The sequence below is a fragment of the Tasmannia lanceolata genome, unplaced genomic scaffold (assembly GCF_043159265.1).
Source record: "Tasmannia lanceolata isolate RefF3 unplaced genomic scaffold, GAP_Taslan_0.1 ptg000003l, whole genome shotgun sequence".
Lineage (NCBI taxonomy): Eukaryota > Viridiplantae > Streptophyta > Magnoliopsida > Canellales > Winteraceae > Tasmannia > Tasmannia lanceolata.
The window spans coordinates 60609573-60635084 of record NW_027518680.1 but is presented as its reverse complement, the minus strand read 5'-3'; the positions used below and the strand labels follow the sequence as shown (position 1 = coordinate 60635084).

The 25512-nt window shown below is 37.3% G+C and overlaps 1 protein-coding gene across 5 annotated transcripts; it reads right to left on the bottom strand.

Moving 5' to 3' along the window:
* Nucleotides 1–164: 164 nt before the first annotated feature.
* On the bottom strand, nt 165–25512 carry LOC143857672 (Lycopene beta/epsilon cyclase protein). 5 transcript variants are annotated; one of them, XM_077368117.1, is made up of 19 exons: nt 25363–25512; nt 25129–25281; nt 17793–17910; nt 15116–15303; nt 14905–15012; nt 14730–14794; nt 12822–12927; nt 8798–8881; nt 7160–7306; nt 5831–5959; nt 5453–5520; nt 3689–3722; nt 3327–3411; nt 1916–1983; nt 1696–1809; nt 1560–1595; nt 1310–1396; nt 532–623; nt 165–431 (listed from the first exon to the last, which is right to left on the bottom strand). In XM_077368117.1, the coding sequence occupies exons 3-19, from the start codon at nt 17902–17904 to the stop codon at nt 311–313; spliced, it is 1644 nt and encodes a 547-aa protein (XP_077224232.1). In that variant the 5' UTR covers nt 17905–17910; nt 25129–25281; nt 25363–25512; the 3' UTR covers nt 165–310. The 5 variants fall into 5 exon arrangements, 3 of the variants coding, with proteins under 3 accessions (XP_077224232.1, XP_077224225.1, XP_077224227.1); XM_077368110.1 differs by lacking the exon at nt 25363–25512 and having other exon boundaries at nt 25129–25347; XM_077368112.1 differs by lacking the exons at nt 8798–8881; nt 25363–25512 and having other exon boundaries at nt 25129–25348.

Here is a 25512-nt window from a genome sequence, read left to right as displayed (position 1 = left end):
TCCATTAAAACTAGAGATAGAATTTTCGCGAGGGAAACTGGTGGGGAATTCTCTGATAAGGATAGGATTTGATCTGAATTCCAGGCTCTCAAAGCTCCCAGAAAGCCGTAGAAACAGCCCTCTGTTTCAGCCGCAATAACAATATATAAAACTCAAGGCGCAAAGACTCAGAATAACTTTATACATTCATTTTAATTCCATGCAAATTGCTTCATTCCATCTGAACTGAATTATTTATTACAGATCAAAATGAAAGTGATTACGATTTAAACAATCTGAACTCAAAAATCAAACTACTCTGTTTTAATCCTTATTCCCTGTGTGTATCTGTCTGTATGTATGTGTAATCTAAACCAGCTCCGTATTGCCATGCTTCAAGATAGCGTTTCCATTCATATTTCATCTTCTTTGGAAGGATGCTTATCCATGGCCTAGCAAAAGATATAATTTGTAGATACTGTGAGGACTAAACACGTGTTCTAAAGTCGAAAGGAAATCATGGCTGAATAACTGAAAAGGATAATTAATTACTTTATGACGGGGCTGATGAAGGTCGAAAGGAATGTGTAGTAACCCAGCATGAAAAAATGTACAGACCAGTCGAGGATCGCACTAACGCCCACCTGGATATAGCATGAGGACCAACACATTTTAGTATTACAAACTAAAATTATAATTAGGCCACATTTATTTTCACAGAGAGAGAGAGAGAGAGAGATAACTATTTTGTGGAAATCGACTTCGTCCAAAATGTTAGTAGTTGTTTGTGGCATAAAACGAGTAAAGAATTAGTGCATGAAAGTAGGCTCGCGAAAGTAAGATAATGAAGGAATCCTTTGGCACACCCGCATGCAAATTCTCCCTTTAGTTTATCATCGATTTTCTGTACTATTTTGCAGACAGTCAACTAGAAATAAACTGGGGTAGTTTTCAGAGCATGGAAGAACACATGGGATTATCAATCATTCAAGTTATTTGGTAGTGAGGGCAGTCTGGAAGGAACATATTAAAGAAAGATACAAAAATATAATGGGACCCACTTAGATATGTCGGGCCCCAAAAAGATCCCAACCTTCAGATCTATATAGGGACAGCACATTATAGAAACCGTGACAAATCGGAGGGTTGAGATCATCCTATGGGGATGATATTGAAGAATGGCCTATCCAAGTCAGGGCCCAACAAATGAGAGGCTTGAAAAAAAGAACAATGCAGGCCCCATTATATTTTTTTTAAAAAAACTGCTTACACCTATGCGTGGACACTATATAAAAACTCTCGATAAAAAATAAAATATAATACATTGTACCTGTCTGAATATTGATGGAAGGATTTGAGGTTGAGTTACCATAACTAGGCCAAGTGTCTTCACGAGAGGCACAAATTGAATGACATCCTGCCATAACAAAAAAAATTAAATTTAAGAAGCTCCAAAGCAGGTTAACATGCTTATGCTCCTTCAAATTAGTTGCAATCATAGAAAATGCGAATTCACAATCCTAAGTTTCACAATTATGAAAAATGGAAACAATGATATTCTAATTACGATGCTATCTAACCTGGAGAAATGGTCTAAGTACTGGATCCCCTAGCTTCTGGTGAAATATTCAACAAAAAATTCAAAAGAAATGTAAGAATGTGAAGCTGGAAAGAATTGGTGGAAAAAATTAGTGGTCAATACCAACATGAGCTTACCTGCATACTTAGAAAATTAACATAAAGAAGCTCATTAATGAAAGTTGATGACACATTGGCACTTGACCGTGCCGACATTGCCCTTTGAAATAACCAGGATGCACTCAAGTTTGGCTGCACAACACAGAGGTTTTTACTGAGATCCTTAAAATAGAATCCATGTAACCATTTATGGCCAGGAAAACCAATCAAAAAAAATCTATGGCCAGGAAAAACCAACCATGTAAGGGTTCAACAGGGATAAACTGTATTTGTCAAGGAAATCATCACTGACGGCTTCATATATTCCTTAATGCTCCAAAGAAGGAAGCAAAATATTAGTTTGCATACATACACTTGTTATAACATCTATATATCTAACAGCAAGAAAATAAAGACAATGATTGGGTTTCTCCTTGAAAACTCATCTGCTAGAGTAGGACATCAAAATGTGGAGCAGAAGAACAAAAAATTCCAACAATAGCTACTAGAAAAGGTCGAAAAATAACATTCCAACATGATTACAGATGATTTGACATGATTGACTAATATTTTAAAGATATATTGACAATGAAAGATGTGTTGAGAATTGTAATGATTTCTAAATTATGCACCTTGTCCTGTTTTAAAAAAATACAAGATAAATTTCCATTTGTTAAAGAGTGCTTTAGTAGCATATTCAAATTTTCCCATTTTCTTAAAAAGGAATCAAACTAAAATTTGGACATTTTGATTTTGGATGACAAAGATTTGGATTCCTTTTCTTTTCAACGACAGCCAATTTTATTGCAAAAAGACCGAGATGGTCAAAATACAAGGATGAGGACAGAAAAAATTAGAAGGAACAAAGAAAGCTACATCAAGGAGGAAGGGAATCAAACAACGCCAATGCTTCCTTAGAAACCCTTTCTCTTGCTAGCCTATCCGTCACCTCATTGCCAGAGCAACGAACATGTTTGAATACATTGAATAGGATCTCACCCAATCTTGAATCTAATCAAAGAATCTATCAAATCTCCAAGGGTGACGAAGCCACCGAGTAACATTCAGCGAGTCCCCTTCCACCTCCACATTATTCAAGTGCTCTCTAGCCAAGATTTGGATTCCTTATGTACATGTTTTCAATGTGATTTCCATCACCCGGCCTTTCATTCGATGTGTGTGTGTGTGTGTGTGTGTGTGTGCGCGCGCGTGCTCGCGCGCATGTGGGGTGGGAATGGGGGGGGAGGGGAATTGCAGCCCATGTGTCTAGGTAGTGTTAGAATCTACATTTATTAGTATTTTTTTCCGTTTAAAAATACTGATTCTAAACAAACAACGAATCATTCACTTCTGTATTGGAATCACCTTATTGATCATCTGATCTTATTGGCCTGTACGAATTCCAATTTTAATCTTATTGGGAAACATGCTTCATAAATATCATATCCTTGACTAGACCATAATCTGCATCCCACTAATCCTAAGAGATTTAGAGTAAACGAACCAAGATCTTTTGTACTACTAGACTTGACTATCACAAATGGTATGGAATTATGGATCACTCTTACCCTTCATAGAAAAAGATCTAAATTTATTGTTCTGACATCTAAAAATCACGAATTTTACGGTTTTATTACTGATACTGTAATGAATACATCAACCAGACATACCAGTCGACAATCTGCTAAGGTGCCGAGTCATACTCCCAAAACCACCAAATGAAACCGGTGATTGTATGCCACTAGCATCACCAACCTGGTCATAATGAATTACTGATATTCATTTCATTTAAAAATCGAATTTATAAGGGATTTGCTAGCAACCATTGCAGAAAGCATTTCGTGGATGGGCTGTTGCATGTAAGAGCAGCCACACAGGCTCACTTTTCAGCAGATTTTGTTATATTCATTTAATTCATCTGAGGTGGCTGCTCTCACATGCAACAGCCCATCCGCGAAATGCCCTTTGCGATGGTCACTAGCAAATCCCAATTTATAATATACAGAAGGTTGAGAAGTGTAGTATAAAACACCTGTATGATACGGTCAAAACCTGCAGGTAGTGGACTGTGAAGAGGTTCGTCCTCACCCATTAAGATGAGAATGGTGTCAGATTTCAGAATGTTTGAGAATGCAGTTGCCTTAGTAGCTTCAGATTTAAGAGAAAAGCACAAGGAGACCATAAATTTGAGATAGCATCGATACATCAAGAAACTGAGACAAAATATTTTATCATATACAAATATATTGAAGAAACCTAATGATGCCTACAATCATGGTTTCAATGCCTTTAATTAAACATTAAACTAGATATCGCATCTTAAGATACTGCACCATAGATATTCTAGAATGCTAGATATTATATTGCATATAGTGAAATAGTTATTCGACAGGGTGGCAGCGTATGGAAGTGTAGATCTCACTGTATTAGTTGACCCTGAAGTTTTTTTGGCTTGTTACTGGCCTAGGAGTATGCTCCTAGCCACTCTTAATTGATTCTATGTACTGCAAGTTGGGACCCCTGGTCCCCAATGTAAGTTTTCATATAGTGGTGTAAAAATATTTTTGAAATTGTCATCTTTTAAAAAAAATATTGCATATAGTGGTGTAAAAAGAAAACAGAACAGCAATTAATTCATGGAAGTGCAATTCTAACATAGAACATAATAAGACTATGTCATACACACAAGGCAATCATTTCCACAAACTGTGTCTAAACAATTGACTTTGTCAAAACATTCAAGAAATAATAGGATAAATACAACAATAAATTAGAAGCATGCCAAAGACTTAACTCAACTCAACAAAGCCTTTGTCCCAAACTAGTTGGGGTCGGCTAAAAAAGCATGCCAAAGACAACTTAAAATAAAAAGCACTAGGCCACGTACACCATTTACGAAAGAAATGTTGTTTTCAAACATATTTTCAGCTTTATGGAGTTCAGGTTGGGAAAATGCACATCAAAATTTATTTATTTTATTGTTTTTAAAAAGAGATGATAAATGCATGAGATGCCTACCTTGTAGTTCTTCTGTTTGTTTTTCGCCTGTTTTCTTTTTCCCTTTCTTTTGCTATCGTATTTGTTTGTGTTATTCTTGGCTCGTGCAGCTTATGCTATTAATGAATCCACATGTTCAAAAAAAGTTATAATTTTCTGGTTCATGCTTTCATTTGGATCACTTGGTTATTATATGTATGAATAATCTCGTAACCTTTATTGTCGGTCCAAATATGAAGAAATCATCCATAGACAGCTTCAAAATATTATACTAATAGTTCATATTTCTTCACACTACGGAGCTTATTTTCAATTTCAACTCAACTCAACAAAGCCTTTGTCCCAAACTAGTTGGGGTTGGCTAAATGAATCCTTTAGAAAAATTTCATGAAGAAGGTGACAGGAATCTACCCGGCTCTAATCCTGGCTCTAGTTGGGTTCGTCTACGTCCTATCCAAGGCCATGTTCTCTGTTATATTCCTAGCTATCAAGTCTTTCCTCACTGTTTCTACCCGAGTAGTTTTCAGTCTGCCCCTATCTCTTTTTACTCCATCAACTTGGCACGAGTCGCCTCTTCTCACTGGAGCATCCAAAGGCCTACGTTGAATATGTCCAAACCATCTTAAGCGGTGCTCTCTCATCTTCTCCTCAATTGATGCCACCGCCACCTTTTTACTAATGTATTCATTTTTAATTCTATCTAACCTTATGTGGCCGCACATCCATCTAAGCATTATTTTCAATTTCATCATGAGAATAAAAAAATCATATTAATTCACTTGGTTGCTGCACCTTTTACCTGTCACGATATGTAGGGAATATGCCAAAGACGACTCTTAGTATTTCCAATTCATCGAGCAAGACACCCTACAAGAGGAAGCATGACAACCACACATCATTGCTCTAACCAATACTGATATCAAAATAGAAATGTGAGAATATTATTATATTTACTGCAACATATGTAAGTATCAGAAAATACAAAATGGTCGAAGGATTTCTGTTGATATTCCATTTGGGGAAATCACATAGGTGAAAATATAAAGAGAAGTTGGACAAACGGGGGATCCAATAGCGACTAAATCCTGCTAAAAAATATTTTATGTCATAAAGGAGACCAAAGATACAAGGTAAAGTACTGTTACTATTAGTGGAACATGATAATATGAATGTCAACCTGATAAGCCGGCATCAGATTCCAATAGTCATCTAGTAATTCTTCCAGTTTTGGGCCCCCTGAGCGAGCATCAACATAAGTGAACATGTAAGTAGTTCTATCTGTTGGACCGGAACCAGAAGGAAATGCCTGTGAAATTACATACACTATTAGCAGAATCCCAAGCCTCAGAAAGCAAATGGGTGAAAATACCAAATTATCACCCAAAATGTTCAAATAATCTTTTCACCTGTCTTCTTGTAGTGATAAATAAAATGAGTCAGCACCGTATGCTATTACAAGCCAGAAGAAAGGACAATCATAACCCCACATGTTATCTTTAAGCACATTTCAAGTTTCAAAAACACTACATATAATTAGATATAATATCTGGATAATTGTGTAGGCCCAACCTATTGTGTCCAACATAGTACAATATAAACTCTGGATACAGCATGGACACTTATGTTGGTCAAATAATTGCCATGTTTTAAATATAGGCCACTCTTTTCAAATAAACTATCACGCTTGTTGCTTGTAAATGTTAAACATTTGCAATTATAATTATGAGCATGCGAGTCTTACTGACAATATGAACAATACAAATTATACAATATTCATTCCAACTTCTAAATTTAATCTAGTTAAGTTTTATAATGCTTTTTATGCATGTCTTGTGCCTATATCAGTGTATGGGATACCCGTGTTCACACATGTGTCCTAGATTTTGGAAAATGTTGAGTCTCGTCTCTGTTCTTGTATTATTGTTAATATGCTGGTACCATAGGAATTAAATAGAAAAATTAGGGTGACCACAAAAATGGAGCACGAGCATTGAACAAAAAGATGGAACTTTATATGCTCATTTTGATCAACACATGAAATCTTGCAAAGGAATGCAAGGACAAGGGAAAAAGGAACACACAACAAAAATAGAACGATGAGTTGCTCTTGGAAATTAAAATAATTCAAACCTTCAAAGTCAAATTGACACCATGTCTATGACAACACCATACTTTAACATTAATGCTACTTTAGATCAAAATCTTTTATATGCATGTAATCTCTATGACCACATTAAGAGTGCGAGCCTTGGCGCAACAGTAAGGTTGCTCCATTGTGACCTGGTGGTCACGGGTTCGAATCACGGAAACAGCCTCTCTGCAAAGCAGGGGTAAGGCTGTGTATATCTAGCCCACCCCAGACCCTGCAATGGCAGAAGCCTTGTGCACTGGGCCTCCCTTTCTTTAATCTATATGACCACATTGGTGCAAATGTAAACTGTTCCTTACAGAAAACTACTTCTCATTATTAAAAAGTAGAAGATATACTAAAATGAAATCAAATTACCTCCCAAAAGTATTGGACTTCCGAATCTCCTACCATCTTTGTGGAAGAACTACTAAAAATGACATCACTGGTTATGTTCTCCTTGAAACCACGAGAACAAGAACCAACCACAAGGCAAACACCATCTGCTTTTCTCCCTTTTCTCATCTACACACACAAAAGAAATAATTCAGATAACCTAATATGCATTTGGTTTCACAAAAAAATAAAAAGTTGGCACCTACTAGCCTGTATAATTGAATGTGCATATTTCTATATGTGTGTCGGTGTGTGTATAATGTGTGTTTGATGGGTCATGTGTGTATGCATACAGGAGCCAAGTTCAGTAGCCCTTGAAGTACCAAAGTTGGTTGTCTACTCCAATATCCACTATAAATAAGGTTTTAAATTTCGGTTTCAGACACCATGGAAATGGAAACATTTTGGTTTCCGTGAAAATTTTCGGTGGAAATCCTGTAAAATCACATAAATGTATGGAAATATATGCAAATAATGGAAGGGATATGATATCCTCTCCCCCCCCCCTTTTCCTGCAGTACACATGCGCCCCCCTTATAACGTGATTTGATGTGAATAGTGGGCAACTTTAACGTTTTTTGACGTCAAATCATGTTAAAAGGACCGCGCATGCGTACTGCAGGGGGTTAAAATATCATCACCCTAATGGAATTTTAAGATGAGACTTTAGGAAAGGCTAGAATAAGCACAAATACATACTTAGAAACCATCACATAAGCAATACAGCCCCATAGAGGTTTAATAACATCGAACACTGAGTGAGACACATTGCCGTGCATGTTTGATAATTCAATACATACCACATTTCACATTTAATTCTATATAAATATTTATCATACAATATACACTCCACATTATGTAACACATAATGATGTAATATACCGATAATGCACTTATGAAAAGCTAATTCTATATGGGTGATTCTGTGCTTATGTGAGTTTTTAAGTGTATTTGTGGTTATTCTAGCACTTCCTGAAGTTTTATCTTAAATGTCCATCATCTGCATATGTTTCCATAAGTTTCCATGCTTTTACAGCGGTTTAAAAAAAAAATTACATCCAAAATCGACGTGTTTCCATTTCCATCACAACCAAAATGCATACCAAAACCAAGGGCTATTTATGAATATAGAGAAAAATGTATTGGTATTTGATCATAATATGTGCAACAGTGGAAGAATGTCTTGTAGCTATATTTTTTTTCGTTGGAACTGATATGTCTGGTACCTATATTTAGTATTAGATATGTCCTGAAGTTTTATCTTAAATGTCCATCATCTGCATATGTTTCCGTAAGTTTCCATGATTTTACAGGATTTTCAAAAAAAAAAAAAAATTCCATCCAAAATCAACGTGTTTCCATTTCCATCACAACCAAAATGCATACCAAAACCAAGGACTATTTATGAATATAGAGAAAAATGTATTCGTATTTGATCATAATATGTGCAAGAATGTCTTGCAGCTACATTTTTTTTTGTTGGAACTGATATGTCTTGTACCTATATTTAGTATTAGATATACATTCGCATACCTTGATGATGGATGAATTTTGAAGGTTCAGCAACTGTCTACACATACAAATAAATCAATATGCATGACTACTACACAAAACCCTAACCTGTTTTACCACCGGGGAGAAATTTCCCATTGCATCAATGATGAGACGTGAAGACAAAACCTTTCCATCAGCAAGTTGCAATACCTAAGGAGAACAACTAAAGGTGAACATTCATACAACTAATGATTAGCATTCATTTCTCAACAATGTCACATTGCATGAAAGGACCTTAATATTCAGATTAGTGAACCAGAATTTAAAAGTTGCATGCCACCAATAAACCTACAAAGTACAAATTTGACAATAGACAACTTCATTCTTGCCTAGTAAGTTTGAAAACCTGGATCATTTTTAGTAACAAGTTTCCACTGCATACATTAGTTTTCTGACATATGTAATTCTAAACAACAATAACTATCTGCCGTCAAAAACATGGAGAAGAGAACACAGGTATAGTCAATCAGTCGTTGGGTTAACATCGAATACATAGACTATAGGTTTAAATTTCCACCGACACCGACAGGAAACAACAGAAATGATTTCGTTTCCATCCCCACCGAAACACGCACTGTAATCAAAATACACAGAGAAACCAAGGCGTAAGTCTATTAGTGGTGTATTATACAAGGTTGTGCTAATTATATTTATATGAATTACATTTGAAATGAATATTTATATGAATTACTTTTGGAATGAATAGTTATATGAATTACATCATGTACTGAATTATTAGCAATGCGCAGCACATGTCATTAGTTGTTCGATGTTGTTAAACCATTGTAGGTGATTTTTTTAGCTTCTTTGATGGTTTTTGAGTTTGCATCTGTGCTTATTTTAACCCTTCCAGAGGTTTCATCTTAAATGTCCACCATTCGCATATGTTTCCATACGTTTTCATATTTTTATAGGATTTTCACAGGAATTTCAATCCAAAACTGTCATTTCTATTTCCACCACGATCGAAATGGCATAAAGAAGATTAAACCTGAAACCTTGCTAGTGACATTTGTTGTCATGAATGTCTAATAATTCTAAACACCACATTTCATATGTAATTTATATAAATATTTATACATAATACATAAGGCTGCATACATCTAGCCCTCCCCAGACCCTGCAACGGGAGCCTCGTGCACTGGGCTGCCCTTTTTTTCACATCCACCACATTTCACATCCAATATATATATATATATGAAGAAATGAAGTATGTGTAGCACAAATAAGCTATCTGTGCATGGCTGCACAAACCATAGTGGGGGCCACATTTTTTGGGGGATCCAAAGCATTCATTTGGAAGGCCCTTCCATGGATAGGGTGTGTACCAAAAATCAGCCCTGTAGGATCATCCTAACCCAATCAAATTTGGAGGGGAAAATGGACAGACATTGTTTCTGCCCATTTTTTCCCTCCACAAATGGCAAGGTTAGGATGATCCTAAACGGCTAATTTTTGGTACACACCCTATCCATGGAAGGACCTTCCAAATGAATGCTTTGGATCCCCCAAAAAATGTGGCCCCGACTATGGTTTGTGCAGCCATGCACAGATTGCTTATCTGTGCAGCTGCACATACTTCATTTCCTCATGTGTGTGTGTGTGTGTGTGTGTGTGTGTGTGTGTGTGTGTGTGTATATATATATATGAGAAAAGGGTTACTGCGCTCGAGGGCAGGTAGCTTATCTGCGCTCGAGTGCTGGAAACAGGGGTGGGGCCGCATTGGAGGAGTGATCCTAAGCATTCATTTGACAGGCCCCATCATGGATGGGGGGTGTACCAAATCAGCTCCATTGGACCATCTTAGGGTGTCCATTTGTGGGGGAGAAAACAGACAGATACTGTTTGTCCACAAATCTGTCCATTTTTCACCCCACAAATGGACACCCTATGGTGATCCAATGGACCTGGTGTTTGGTGGACACCCTATCCATGAAAGGGCCCATCAAATGAATACTTTGGATCCCCCCCCCCAAAAAAAATGTTCCCCACCCCTGTTTCTGTGCTCGAGCGCAGGAACCCTTCTCTCTCTCTCTCTCTCTCTCTCTCTCTCTCTCTCTCTCTCTATATATATATATATATATATATATATATATATATATATAGAGAGAGAGAGAGAGAAGAAGGGTTCCTGCGCTCGAGCACAGATAAGCTTATATGCGCTCGAGCACAGAAACAGGGGCGTTGGGCCATTGAGGGGGGTGATCCAAAGCATTCATTTAGAAGACCCCATCATGGATGGGGGGCCTACCAAAAATCAGCTCCATTGGATCACCAATGGGTGTCCATTTGTGGGGCCAAAAATGGCTGTTTGTCCACAAAATCTGTCCATTTTTTGCCCCACAAATGGACACCCTAAGGTGATCCAATGGAGCTGATTTTTGGTGGACACCCTACCCATGAAAGGGCCCATCAAATGAATGCTTTGGATCCCACCCAAAATGTGGCCCCACCCTGTTTTTGTGCTTGAGCGCAGAAACCATTTCCATATATATATATATATATATATATATATATATATATATATATATATATATATATATATATATATATATATAACACATAATGGTATAATATACCACTGGTACACTTATGGTTTGGTTTCAGTATGCATTTTGGTTTCAATATGTGTTTCCGTGGGGATGGAAATGAAAAAATTTTGAACATTTTGTGTCGATTTCAATGGGACTTTAAAACCATGTATGTGCTGCGCACATCAGATAATTTAGCACATACCACATTTTACATGTAATTCATACAAATATTTATACATAATACATATTTCACATGCAATTCATATAAATATAAGTATGTGACACATAGCATACTGCTAGTACAATAAATGGCAAAAACAAAAACAATGTTTTAACATTTTATAAAAGGGAGATGATTTTTTCACCACCCCACCCCCCCTGGTAGGATTATGCGCCCCCCCTTTTAACGTGATTTGATATCAAAAAGTGTTGAATTCTGCTCACAATTCCATTAAAAGGAGGGCGCCTAATCTTACAGGGGGTGAACAAATCATCTCCCTTTATAAAAAATGTAGAACTAATAAAATAGTGAGAAAATGGAATATAAATTTTCTGTATAAAAGGGCATGGTTGAATCTAGACATACATTATATTTTAGTTTTTCTAAAATTTTAAAAGAAAAAAATTGTTTTTCAATAAAAACAAATTAGAGAGAAAATTATAAAATATAATATGCAAGGACAATAGTATGATTTTTTTTTATTTCGATATTTTTCTTGTCCAATCTATTTGTAAATATTATTTATTATATTTTTAATTTTTAAATATAGCCGACCCCAACTAGTTTGGGACAAGGCTTAGTTGAGTTGAGTTGAGTTTAATTTTTAAATATAAATTTTTTTTTATTTCGATATTTTTCTTGTCTAATCTATTTGTAAATATTATTTATTATATTTTTAATTTTTAAATATAGCCGACCCCAACTAGTTTGGGACAAAGGCTTCGTTGAGTAGAGTTGAGTTTAATTTTTAAATATAAAAATTTAATTATTTCCTTATTTTAAAAAAAAGACAAATAATTTTCCAACATTCCCTAAAGTTTCATCTTAAATTTCCATCATTTGCATATGTTCACATACGTTTTCCTAATTTTGTAAAGTTTCAATGAAATTTCTAACTGAAATTATTCCTTTGATTAAAAGTGTTGAAGGCATTTCCATAAAAACACTCTTGTGCTTGATCATGACATTATGTGTTGTGCAGCTTTCTTGAATTCTAGCATTATTCAGCACGCTAACGAACTAATGTGTGTGACGCACACGTGAGTCCAGCTAACATATTAGGGTTACGGGAAGTGAGGTTTTCTTGGCCGAGGAGTTTTCGTAACCCTAAACTGAAATAGTGAAACTATTCTCCTGTGTGAACGTAGGCACATTGCCAAACCACGTAAATTTTATGATCTTTTTTTTTCTTGGGCGATAACGTTTTGCTGCACATCGTGTCTGATCCTTATTCGAAAGGTATTTCTTGGTGTTTCTACAACATGCCCAACATATTAGAGAAAATAGAAATTAAATAATAATCACAATACCACCATTAAAGAGTTAGTGATCGCACCGCTGCATCATCATATATGCATATGCTAGACAAGCTATGACCCTCAAAGATGATCCCACCACGTGAAACAAAGTGTTTCTTCATGAAATCTATAAGTTTAGCCGGCCTGTATCCACATATAGAAAAAACAAACAATACATGAGATTTCTTAGTAATAAAATGAATATCAAAGCATGTTCCATTTTTTTTCTAACACAGTCAGATTTGCTTATAGTTGTAAAAGTGAACAAGAATATAATTCGTGGTTGTACCAACAAATTTATTTAGTAGAAGTTAAAACACTCAATTGAAGAGTCAAATTAAAAGTTTAGCTTCAAATAAGTAAACACCAAATGATGCAAGTGAAGAAAGATTTCCTAAGTAATCATTGAAAGTATAAAATTCCCAAGGAATTGATTAAATACTACGATTTGTTCATGTGTTGGGGTGATAGGTACTAAATTATTGGAGCTTTGTCTTCAATTTCTTCTATATGGTTTTCCAAAGTAGTTAAGAAACCTTACATGTCAATCAAAAGAAAAGGATACCGAAAGCGCACTATCACCTTGAAAACAAATCAGCAACACCCAATGCATACAAAGTTCTCCTACATGTTGTAGTTAGTCATCTACGAAAGTATCCACTAACAAGGAATAAAATCGCTACATCATTGAGCCTGTGGAATCCCTAAAATGAAGTCCATACTTAGATGTTCCCATGGCAAAAAAGGTACAAGAAATGGAAATTATAGTCCACCACTCTGAGATCGCTCTTAGCTGGTTGACATGTTAGAGATCTCTTCACCATTCTCTATACATCTGTCACATCCGGGCCAAAAGCATACATCTTCAAAGAATGCAATGGCTTTGATTCCACCAAACAAAGACTTCAACACCATAATTCGAATATATTTCCTTTGCATCATTGACCTTCTCGCTAAGGTTTTAAATTTCAATTTTGGTTTCCATTTTGATCTCCAGAAACGAAAATGTTTTGGTTTCGGTTGGGAATTCAGTGAAAATCTTGTAAAATCACGAAAGCATACCAAAACATATGCAGATGATAGAATTTTAAGATGAAAGGTAATTAAATGTTAGAAAAAGCACAAATACACATTTAGAAACAATCACACAAACAAGATAGCCATCCATACTAATCGTCCAATTTATGGTAATTTCAAATATTCAACATATTGCCACTGCTTTTACTGAAATTATATATTTGATGCGGTAGTGATGCATATGAGATATGCAGGCCCCAGATCGTGTCATTTTTGCATTGGGGGTAAGTAGTATGGTGGGCCCCATTATGATGGGTTGGATGCAATGTGCCAATGTCTATTTTGAGACACCTGGCTAAACCCAATAAGAAGGCTAGTCAAGATGAGGGCCATTGATGAGAATAAATGGTGAATATTGATACCATACAATATTTGTCTTCTCCAATAATTAAGAAAAAGGAGTTCCCCTGCTACTTTGTACTCTATGTTACTCCTTTAATCACAAACGTTACCATCTAAGATAGTAGTGAAAGAGATCCTTGAGTAAAAAAACTTCAAAAAGTATACATACCTATGTCCAGGGAAAACTTTAATCAATATGTTAGGGTGACTAAGCTACATTTCTAGTCACGATATTTTGAAGACTTGAGATGTAAAGCTAACTTACCAATTCTTGTCCAAGTTTTGTAGTTGTTAATTGTTTGTACATATAGACTGTGAGGCTCTATCATAGGTTCTATTGTAGTTCTCATCAAATATGGGTATTTCGAAAGGTAAATGAGAAGATAACATATATGAAGGTGCATGAATATTGAGGTAGAACTTGCCCGAAGTCTTCTTTTTTTGGGTGTGCCAACATCTTTAAAATTTGGGCCAGAAAAATAAGGGAAATGAAAGACACCATAAAATGATCAAAACATCTAACTTACGAGACACCGAGATTAAGAATGTCTTCAACCCATACATCTGCTTTCCCCTCGAACCCACATCTATTCTGTAGTGTGGATCAAGTGAAAGTGATTAAAGCGGAATATGAAAGCAAAAAAAAAAAAAAAATTGCAAATGAACACAACAATGGAAACTAGATAAAATTCAAGAACTTACAGGATTGAATTTCACCATCGTGAACTCTTCAATGTCATTTTCTAATAGAATGCCAACTTGAACGAGTTCTAGAAGCTCTTTCATTGATATATTCCACTCTTGTTCTCTCTGATCAATGCATATTTAAGTTATTAGGACAGTATGTGATGATATACAGAGGATTATTGAGCAATTACTCAAATAACAAACCAGAAAGAACTTAATAGTATACCCCTTTTAGCAGATTCCTTTCAACAATGCCAACACGGAGTCCTCTGGAACTCAATGCGGTAGCAATAAAGATGCCCAATGTACCGCCACAAACTACTACATCAAAAGTGTATGCCGCTTTCTTATCCAGATTGGAATTACTGAACGAACCAGCAAAAGTCGAAACTACTTCCCAGGGCCCTTGAGCATCTGCAAAAGAGAAGAATTTTACACTTCTAACAGTTTTCTCTGAAAATAGCTGCCATTAATGGATGGTATTACATTTCTTTTGCAAGTCTATCAGCCTCCTCAAATGTTAAAGCAGAGCAACATCTGAGCAGTAAAACTGACACTGAAATTACACATGTAATGAATCCAAGTAATAACTGTTGGAGTATAAATGATTAACACTAATTCCAACAGCTTAAGCTTTTGGAGTAATTGGTTGTTTCACATGGTATCAGATTCATAGCAACAGGTTCTGGGTTCAAAACTCACAACTCCCTAAATATCAAAAGTCTATGTGTAAGGCCAACCTCAAAAAAAAAAGAAGAGGGGCCACGTGTGAGGGGGAGTGTTGAACTATAAATGATTAAATAACACCAACTCCAACAGCTTAAGCTTTGGGAGTAATTGGTTGTTTCACAATAACAACCAAGTTAAGAGTGTTGATTCCCACTTAATTCTGAAGAAGTACTAAACCACATTGATCAATATCTAATCTATATCCAGCAATGCTGCCTCATAAGAGCTCAAGAACAAACGGAAACACTGGTAATCACTTTATGACAAGTTATAACTTCTAGTGAGGCATTAATGATAAAAGTAAAAGTTAGCCATGAGGCCAAAAAGTAGATATGGGTTGATGTGGACAAGATGAGTAGGGCTATGAATTACACGGAAGGGCAGCAAAGGTGGCAGATGAGAGTTCGCAACTGAGACACAGATACAGCATAACTAGTGAAGATATGGACAGGGTCAGGGGTTATTTGAATACAGATAACTAAAAAATAGAACAATGAGGTGAGATTTAAAATCATAGATTGGGATTGATAGGATCTAAGCTGAAGCTAAGTGTAGATAATAATTATGTATTCCATATGGATCTTTCCATTCTAATACTCCATCCACGAGTTATTAGTATTTATCAAATCTGTTCTTATCTAATGGAATGCTATTGGATCAAATGACAAAGGCATTGTTGAGAAACACACGGTTTTTCCTGGATGAAATGAAACATTTGATTCATGTAACATGAGAAAGCTTTCCCATTCCTTATCCAGAAAGATATGCTGCAATGAGGCTAGTTTATGCGAGCATTGGGTGTTCCTCATTGGGAAGTTGTGATCCATACATTGAGATACCTCAAGGGTGCTCCTGATCATGGGTATTGTATAGTCAAATAGGAAATTTTGCATCGAGCGGTGAATTGATGTTGATTGGGTCGGTCCTTCGGATAGGAGATCCACTACAGGTTATTGGCCCTTCATTTGGGTTAACCTGGTTACGTCGAGAAGTAACAAAAAGAGAGTGGTTATGAGATCTAGTGCAGAGGTAAAGTATCGAGCTATGACTCACACAACTTGTCAATTGACGTGGTTGAAGATCTTTTACTCCCGGAGATTGGCTTTATTGGTGATCATCCAGTCAAATTATTTTGTAAGAATCAAGCTGCCTCACATATTGTCAGCAATCTAGGGTTTCATGAGAGAACAAAACACATTCAAGTGGATTGCCATTTTGTGTAGGGAAAAAATTATGGAAGGGGAAATATATACGCAATCTGTGAGACCACAAGACCAGCTAGTTGATTTATTCACCAAAGCAATTAGTCAAATTCAAAGCATGCATATTTGTTCGAAGTTTGGTATTAGTGGTATCTACACTCCAACTTGAGGGGGAGTGTTAAAATTGTGTAATGAGATAGGGCCCATCACTTAATTCATTTATGTGACATAATGTGATAGGGCTCATTATATATGGTTTCTGCATATATAAAGAAAGGAGAGGGGTCGTGGGGTTTTTTTATTTTTGAAACTTAGGAATCTACTCTCCAAACTTCTCATGTCTTCTTTTTTCTCTTCTCCCTTGTCTTCCTCTCCTATTTATAGAATGCATAACAACAAGAGTAGTATTTATTTGTCTAGTCTTCAGCATACATTTATAATTTCAAATTGAGAATGATTAGGTAGACAATCATTGTCTGGATCAGTGCTAACGATCAATTTCAAGGCTTGACAGTGCAATCAAGACTGTTGATCCTGTAGAGCTTAATGAGGCAGCCCACACAATCTTGATCCCATGACAAAGGCACATCCCACGCGTAAGGACTACAAAAAACAATGGTTTAGCTTTTCTTAGAGGAACCCTAAACAAGGCTGATTGGATCAAGGGCCTAGTACCATCCGATCAAGGTGTTCTCAACAACATTTGGCTGGATGTGCGGCCATCGGTCAGATCAATAGATCTGTCATACACACGTGGCAAGAGCGGGGCCCAAACAGTGTTTGTTAGGAAGGAGCCTAACAACCACCATTTTTTAGCAATTTTCTTCCAAGCGTTATTAGCAAAGGGAATCTAATTTCAATAAACCATATATGCATGCCTATTGCACATGCAACAATTTTGTAATATTTGCTCAAACATTTCTAGCTATTATGGCATCTAACTGAAAATTTTGCAAAAAGTATAAAACCTACCTGGTTCTGTAGAGCACATACTACCCCATATTTCTTCCAACCTCTTCAAAGCATTATATGAGTAAGCACCACCAGCCCCACCTACTTCACCACTTACTGATATATTTTCCATTATCCTCTACAAGACAAACATAAAAATGCCACAAATGTAGCACAGTTTAACATAAGCACATCACATGATTAGGAAAAACAAGGTCTATAGTTATAAAACTATGTTTAGAGTTTCTTAAAGAATAGGACAACTTCGATGAAGGATGGTACCATTTTAAAAATTCAATGTTTATTGCTTACAGAAACCTCCAACACTCCAATTTGTAATACAACACGAGGTAAAAAGGTTAACAGAATTTTGAGAAACTATAAATCTATGGGGGCTTCATTATTGTGTAGGAGTAAACATACAATGAATTTTGGGATGGTTTCCAACACTCCAATTTGTAATACAACACAAGACAAAAAGGTTAACAGAATTTTGAGAAACTATAAATCTATGGGGGCTTCATTATTGTGTAGGAGTACACATACAATGAATTCTGGGATCTTTTCAATAGTTCCCAACATAAATTACAAACTTAAAATGTACTGTCACTAAATGTCTAAATAAGCAATGCAGTGACAATGCAAATGCCAGCCACATATTCATCGCTGACGATTTTTAAAAAGTCTTAATGACCCTTTTGAAGTGATATATATCCAAGGATCGAAATTTCGGTTTCGGTTTCCGTTTCGGTTTTGGCCTCAGCCGAAAATGAAATTTCGGTGGCAATTTCAGTTTCGGTGAAAATCTTTTATAATTTCGGCCAAAAATTTTAAATTTCGGTTTCGGTTTTAAATTTTGGTCCCAGACGAAATCCAAAATTTGGGCCGAAATTTAAAAGCATGTCATGTATATAACCTAGTCTTCTATAACATTTCATGATAAACTAGTCTGAAGTTGATTGAATTGAACTTTGGCAATCAACATGGATGATTACTAAAGATCTTTTAGAATTTGTTAGATCAGAACATTCTCCATTGCCGGATATAACCCAACCCCCCCCCCCCCCCCCCCCCCAAAAAAAAAAAAAAAAAAAAATCACCCAAACGTATATGGTCATCTTCTATAGCTAACTGTGAAGGAGTTTTTTTGTCATCTGGTTCCACTATATAAGATTTCTTCATAAGTAGATAGAATAACTAGAGATGGATCTTATATTCATTATTGACGATTTTAAAGAAGCCTTAATGACCCTATTGAAGTGATATATATCCCACTCTTGAGTTTGTTAAATCCAGGATTTTAGGATTATAAAATCCAGGTTTAGCTTATTACAAAACCCATATATCCAAATGGCCCGTTAGTTTCCTCTTGAATAGCTATTCTCTTGATATCTTTTTAGTTGTCTTCTGGAACAATGATCCTAATCAGTTGGTGTGATGTCCTCTTTCGTGTCTATTGACATAATCCACTTGAAGAGTATCTGCTTCTTCACCTTAATCACTATGAAACTTTCACTACCCCATTATTTGAGTTTCTCTTCAACAAACGTTTAATTGAGTGCCAGCTGGAGACTGGCCCATTCATTGACCTCATATGACTGCCACCAAATTTTTATTTTCTCAACCAAAATTGAGTCTAACAAATCAGTTTGCATCATCCTTGAATCCAAAAGTATCAATGCAATGGTAAGAAATACGTTAGATGGGCAGGTAAATTAATTAACACCACCATCACTCGACCGAAATAGCTTAAGCACAAGGATTATCCTCGTGTATTTCATCTAGATGTTGTTTATCCTAGAAAAGGGATTTTTTATGCTAATTCTGATGAAAATTGGAAAGCGGTCCACTTCAGGAAATTATACTTTGGTTTGGGTTAACCTGGTTACATAAAAAAGCATGAAAGTCTCTAGTTGCTAGTTCAGTGCTGAAGCTGAACACAAAGCTATTGCACAAAACAGATTTGAGTTAATGTGGCTCAAAACTTCAACGGGATTGGGGGGATTAAGTTAAAACCCCCCTGCAACTCTATTCTGATAATTAGACAGCACTTCATATGGCCTCCAACTTCTTCTTCCATGAGAAGAGAATGTGTAAAAGTGGAATAATAGGGAGAAAGTGACAATCAAGATTTTGTTCCAGATGTTCGACCAGAGGAGCAGTGTGTTGACATGTGAGTTGTTCTAATATTTTTTTTTGAAAATTGACAAATATATTCATAATAGCAAAATTTACAATGGGGGCCAATAGTCCCACGAGATTTACATAGTATGAATTGCCTAAGAGCATTCTCCTTGGCCCAAAAGAAAAGCCCATTACACCTCATACTACCCCTTACATTACCCAAGCCTTCATTGTAACGAATCCAACAAAAATGCCCTATTGTGGGGCCCACAAAGTCAGAACTGTGACCTGCCACGTCACACAAACTTCTCCACCACAATCCGAATTCGATTTTCAAAAATCCCGCTCGAAGGCCAAGAGCTATTGTGTGCCCCTATCCGTGCACGATAGTCGACTACCCAACAACACCGTCGTTTCTCTGGCGGCCTCCACCACCAAAATCTGGCAAGTCATCCTCTAATCCATTCTACGACTATTCCACAAAAATCAATTCCGCAAGGGTAGTTTCAGCCATCACCATCGTCATCAAGCTATAGATGGCCTTCCACGGCTCCAAGTCCAGCACCCCTCGGCCTTCCACGGCCTACAACAACCTCCATGGTTTTCCTCTGCTCCAGATCTAGCTTCACGGTCTCCATGGCTTCAGATGTGGGGCCTCCACGGCTCCCAATCCAGCCTCCACGGCCCTCGATCCTGCCTCCACAGCCCTAAATCTAGCCACCACGAAAGAGCCATGCTCCAGATCTGGCCTCCGCTGGCCATCACACCCATCCTCAGGCCACCCACAATCTTGATTTCGAAGACCACAGCTTCCTACAGTTAAACCCAAATACCCCATTGCTAAATTCGTCGATCTACAGCCTCCCATATCCCTCATGGCCTCCAGCTCCGATAATCCATAGCCTCTACGGCCTGGCAGCACCTATAGCTGGCCTTCCACGGCTTCAAGTCCAACACCCCACGGCCTTTCATGGCCTCCGGCAACCTCCACGGTTTTTCCGGCTCCTAATCCAACTTCACAGCCTCCATGGCTTCAGATCCAACTTCCACGACTCCTAATCCAGCTTCCACTGCCCCAGATCCTGCCTCCACAGCTTCGATCTAGCCACCATGAAAAAAATCATGCTCCAGATCTGGCCTCCAGGGATCCCGATTCGGCCTCCGCAACTCATCTTTTGCCAACAATGAGACGAGAAAAAGAGGGCGAGACTCAAAAAGCAGCAATGGGGAGAGACGAGAGGGCAAGATTCCACAAAAGAGAGAGAGAGGGGGGGGGGGGGGGACGAACAAAAAAGAAAGAGGGAGACGAGAAAGAAAGAGAGAGAGGGGGAGACGAGAGAGATAGACGGAAAGGGGGAGAGGGAGACGAGAGAGAGGGGGGATGAGAAGAGGGAGACGAGAGGGAGAAAACGGCTCCCTCCCTAAGCAGAAGCCCTAGGGAGGGAGTTTTTTTTAGTTGTTCTAATATTTTACTTTCTTCCATTTTGAGATTCTTCTTTTATGATGAAAGGTAAAAGTAGCAGTTTTTTCTTTTATGATGAAATGTAAAAGTAGCAGTCTTACTCCTTAATCTTTAATTTGTATGTTCAATTCGACCTGCATGATGCTTTCATCAGCTTTGATTTTATGCTTGATGCTCATAAATGACATTTCTACACAAAAAGAAATACAAGTTTATGTTGCTCATTTATGAGCTCCATTTTTAAAAGAGCATTAGAACCTGTGTTGCATGGATTCTTTGCCCTCCTATACCGAATCCGTGTTGACACGTCTCCACACACAAATCGGACATGGATTCGAGTGAGACACACCTGGATTCTTGTTGTATCCGTGTCCCGCACGGATCCTTTTCTTTCCGGGCGAATCCTACAGATCGTTGTCTGTTTTAAAATTCAAATCCTATATATTTTCCTTCTAAACGTGTTTTCTTCTTAATTATTTTTTTATATATAAAATCACAATCTGGACTCTTTTAATAAAAACCCTAGTGCCTCGACCCTCCACCCTCGAACATTGACCCCCTTCCCCTTGTTCTACTCTTTTAATAAAAACCCTAATGCCTCAACCCTCTACTCTTAAATTTTTCATGAAAACTTATACATACATACACACATAGATACATACATACTCTTTTAATAAAAACCCTAGTGCCAGTTGCAGGGGAAATGCAGTTTGAAATGGACACATCATATGGTAAACACAATTAGTTCTTCATATTTTTCCATTATATAATTCACATTTATCAACAAATTAGAAGGTTACTTTTCACACAATTAGAACTTGGGAAGTCCGGACCCATCACCTCGTCTCCATCATTCCTTGTCTTTTTTTTTCAAAATTGATTTCACATTCAGGAGTTGAACTTGAAGGTAAATTATCTTTCCTTAGATGTGGGAGTGAAATGTTCTAGTCTGTTTCTTTTAAGCATGACTAAGACTATAAGGATATCATTCACTATCTATAAGATAATAATTAGTTGACTAATTTGAGATGAAATAAGTCCATATAAAAGATGGCATTTAGTAAGAGAACATATTATCTTTATTTTAGATTCCTCTTCAACATTAGCTAATAGTGTGGGACTGAAAGAACAACGAAGGTCATTGCTATAAATCAGTAATGAGCATTTGTTGGTCCTAATCTCATTACTTTTCAATTTGTATGGTAAGTACCAGGAGTTATTTTGCCTAAGTTTTTAAGAAAAAAGATCGGCATTTCTAACCTATGCAACTACAAAGTCATTTTATATCTACATTTTACACAATTTTGTATATGTTTTACGTCTTTCCAGTAAAAAGGGAAAGAATACCCTAAACCCTATCAATTAGAAAAAAGAAACCCCATTTCTCCATTTTAAAAACAAAAACAAAAAAAAACCCCATTTCTCGTCAAATCCATATTTATCTTCGCTTTACAAACCCTGTATTTGCTCTTCAAACCCTTCTGCCTTCTTATTTTCACGGGTAAATCTTAGTATATTTTGAATGGACATTATTTGGATCCAACCCCCATAAAACCTAACTGAAATTTGATTCCCATTAAACTACCTTACAAATTTTCCACTAGTCGGGTCACCTCATTGGCAATCCAAAAAGGGCGTGAAGTTCCACATTTGGCTGTTTCAAAAGGGAACTCTTGGGAATGCTGGAAATCGAATCCTGAAAATGTTAAATGATTTTTATGATCCAACCCAACATGTGAAATAGGGAGTGTAGAAAATCGACAGACAAAGGTCCGATCAAAATCTGCAAGATAAAACAAACCACAAATTGCAACCCACAAAGAACACACCAACTTTACGTGGTTCGGCAGAGCCTACGTCCACGGGCAATCCAAGAAAAATATTCCACTAACCAAGAAAGATACAAAGATTACAATAGGCTCCTCAAATGATCCAACACTTGATCGATTCTCAAACCCTTCCCTTGCAACCCTTTACAAAACCCCTTCTTGACTTCCTCTCTTATAGAAAACACATGAGAATACAAAGTTTTCTCATCGCCGTCGGAGAACTAGGAGAATCCCTTGAAGATGCCTTCACCAAGTTCTTTTCAATCCCTCTTTCTGTTAGGTACCTTACCAATACGCCAAAAGCTCCAGAGCTGATAGAACGTGTTAGGCAAGGCCCTTTAAACTTGTCCCATACCAGGCTGGGTCCCACCCAGTCCCATACCTAGGAGGGCCCCCATTCAGGACCATAACATACCACCACGCTTTCGCATCTGCCGTCCTCGACGGCCCACTCTGTGACGGCTTTCACTCTGGCCTTTTTTCTAGGTAGCCCTTTCCACAGGTCACCCCTTTCGCGACAGCCCACTCTGTGGCTACTTCACTCTAGCGGCTTTCACTCTGGCTTTTTACCAGGTAGCCCTCTCCAGGTACTCCTCTCCACAGGTCGCCCCTCCCGTGACTCGAACACGAGACGTGGTGGTTGCTTTGATACCAAATGTTAAGTACCTTACCGATACGCCAAAAGCTCCAGAGCTGATGGAACGTGTTAGGCAAGGCCCTTGAAACCTGTCCCATACCAGGCTGGGTCCCACCCAATCCCATACCTAGGCGAGGCCCCATTCAAGACCGTAACACTTTCCACCAAGAGGAACAAAACGTAGGATTTTTCCTTCTCTTCTTTTGCCCAAAGAGGCACAAAACCCTAGCTTTTCTTCTCTTCTTCACACATAGAAAAAGGCCAAAAAAACGTGAGTTTTTCCTTCTGTTTTTGAAAAGTCATGAGAGTGAGAGATTTCCCCAATCCACGATTTTCCAAAACCAATAGCCGGTTTCTATTTTGGCTTTCCACCAAACCAATAACTTATCTTTTGCTTGGGAGACAAGCCAATCTCCCAACAGGGAGTTTTGTTTCAGAAAAGGGAATCAAACCCATTATCAAATTGAATCCTCTGAGTTTGTTTCTCTATCAGGCTCACACTCACACCAACACCGGAAACTTCCTAGTAGGGAACCTCACTTCCTCGGAAACTCGCTTTGGAAGCTAAGTTCTTCTTGCTTCCCAAATTTAGGGGAAACACGCTTACTAGGCGCTTCCTACGCGTTTTCTCTTAATTGAGAGTACTCTTTGACTATTTCTTCCTAAAAGAATATTTTCTCCTTTTGATAGTGTCGAAGGAACGCATTTAAAAAATGAGTGCATTTAAAAATTGAAAGCTCAAGTTTGAATAAAAATTACGTTTATCTTTCTTCTAAATATTTGGGAAGTCTTCTTTCTACTTGTAATCCATACCTATATTAACCCTTCCTCCTTAGCCTACCACAAACCTATTATTTCTATGTACTTCTTGTTCACTTCCAATAAGGTTTATTACATGCTTAAAGTTGTCTTTAAATGATGCTTCTCACTCATTTTCTCTTTACTTTCTCTAGAGTTTTTTGCTTCCCGTATTTTCTTTTTTCCTAAACCCCTCACTTCTCACTTTCGCTTCTCGCACTCGCTTCCCACTCCAGCAACTATGGCTAGGACAGCCCCACTAGAATGTGTTCTCCATCTACAAATCCATAGAATTTTTATTTTTATTTTTTATTTTTTTGAAATGGTAAATTTTACTTTTCATTCTAGGGGGGAAACAAGCACACCCAAATCTACAAATCCATAGATATTTAATAAGAGAAGCAGAATAAAACAAGTTTTTGTTCTTGTTAGATGACAGAAATAAATAACAGAGGACTTGAAGCAAATGAATATATGAAACAAAAGAATAGGATGAGAGATGGGTACTTGGGTTCTGGAGGGAAGTGGGTTCGAATTTGCATTTGCATTTGCATTTAAATTGAAGGGTCGATTGGTTTGGGCTCTTCTTCTGCCTCTATCTGTTCGAATTCGAGATGGGTGATGAAAGCTCCACCACCACCCATGAGTCGGTTGTTGAAGCTGCAACAACATTACAAGAAAATAGCTGAGAGAGAGAGAGAGAGAGAGTATTGAGACCTTGTGGGGTTTAATTTATATTGCCTGGACATGGAGTGGATTCTGTGGTTTTCCTTCTCCTTCACTTTTCCTCGTCCAAATCACTCCACATCTACTACGTTTGTGTGTGTGGCCTGTTCACCATATACTTCATAAATTGGGGATTGATTTATGTTCTTACTAACTTGATTTGAT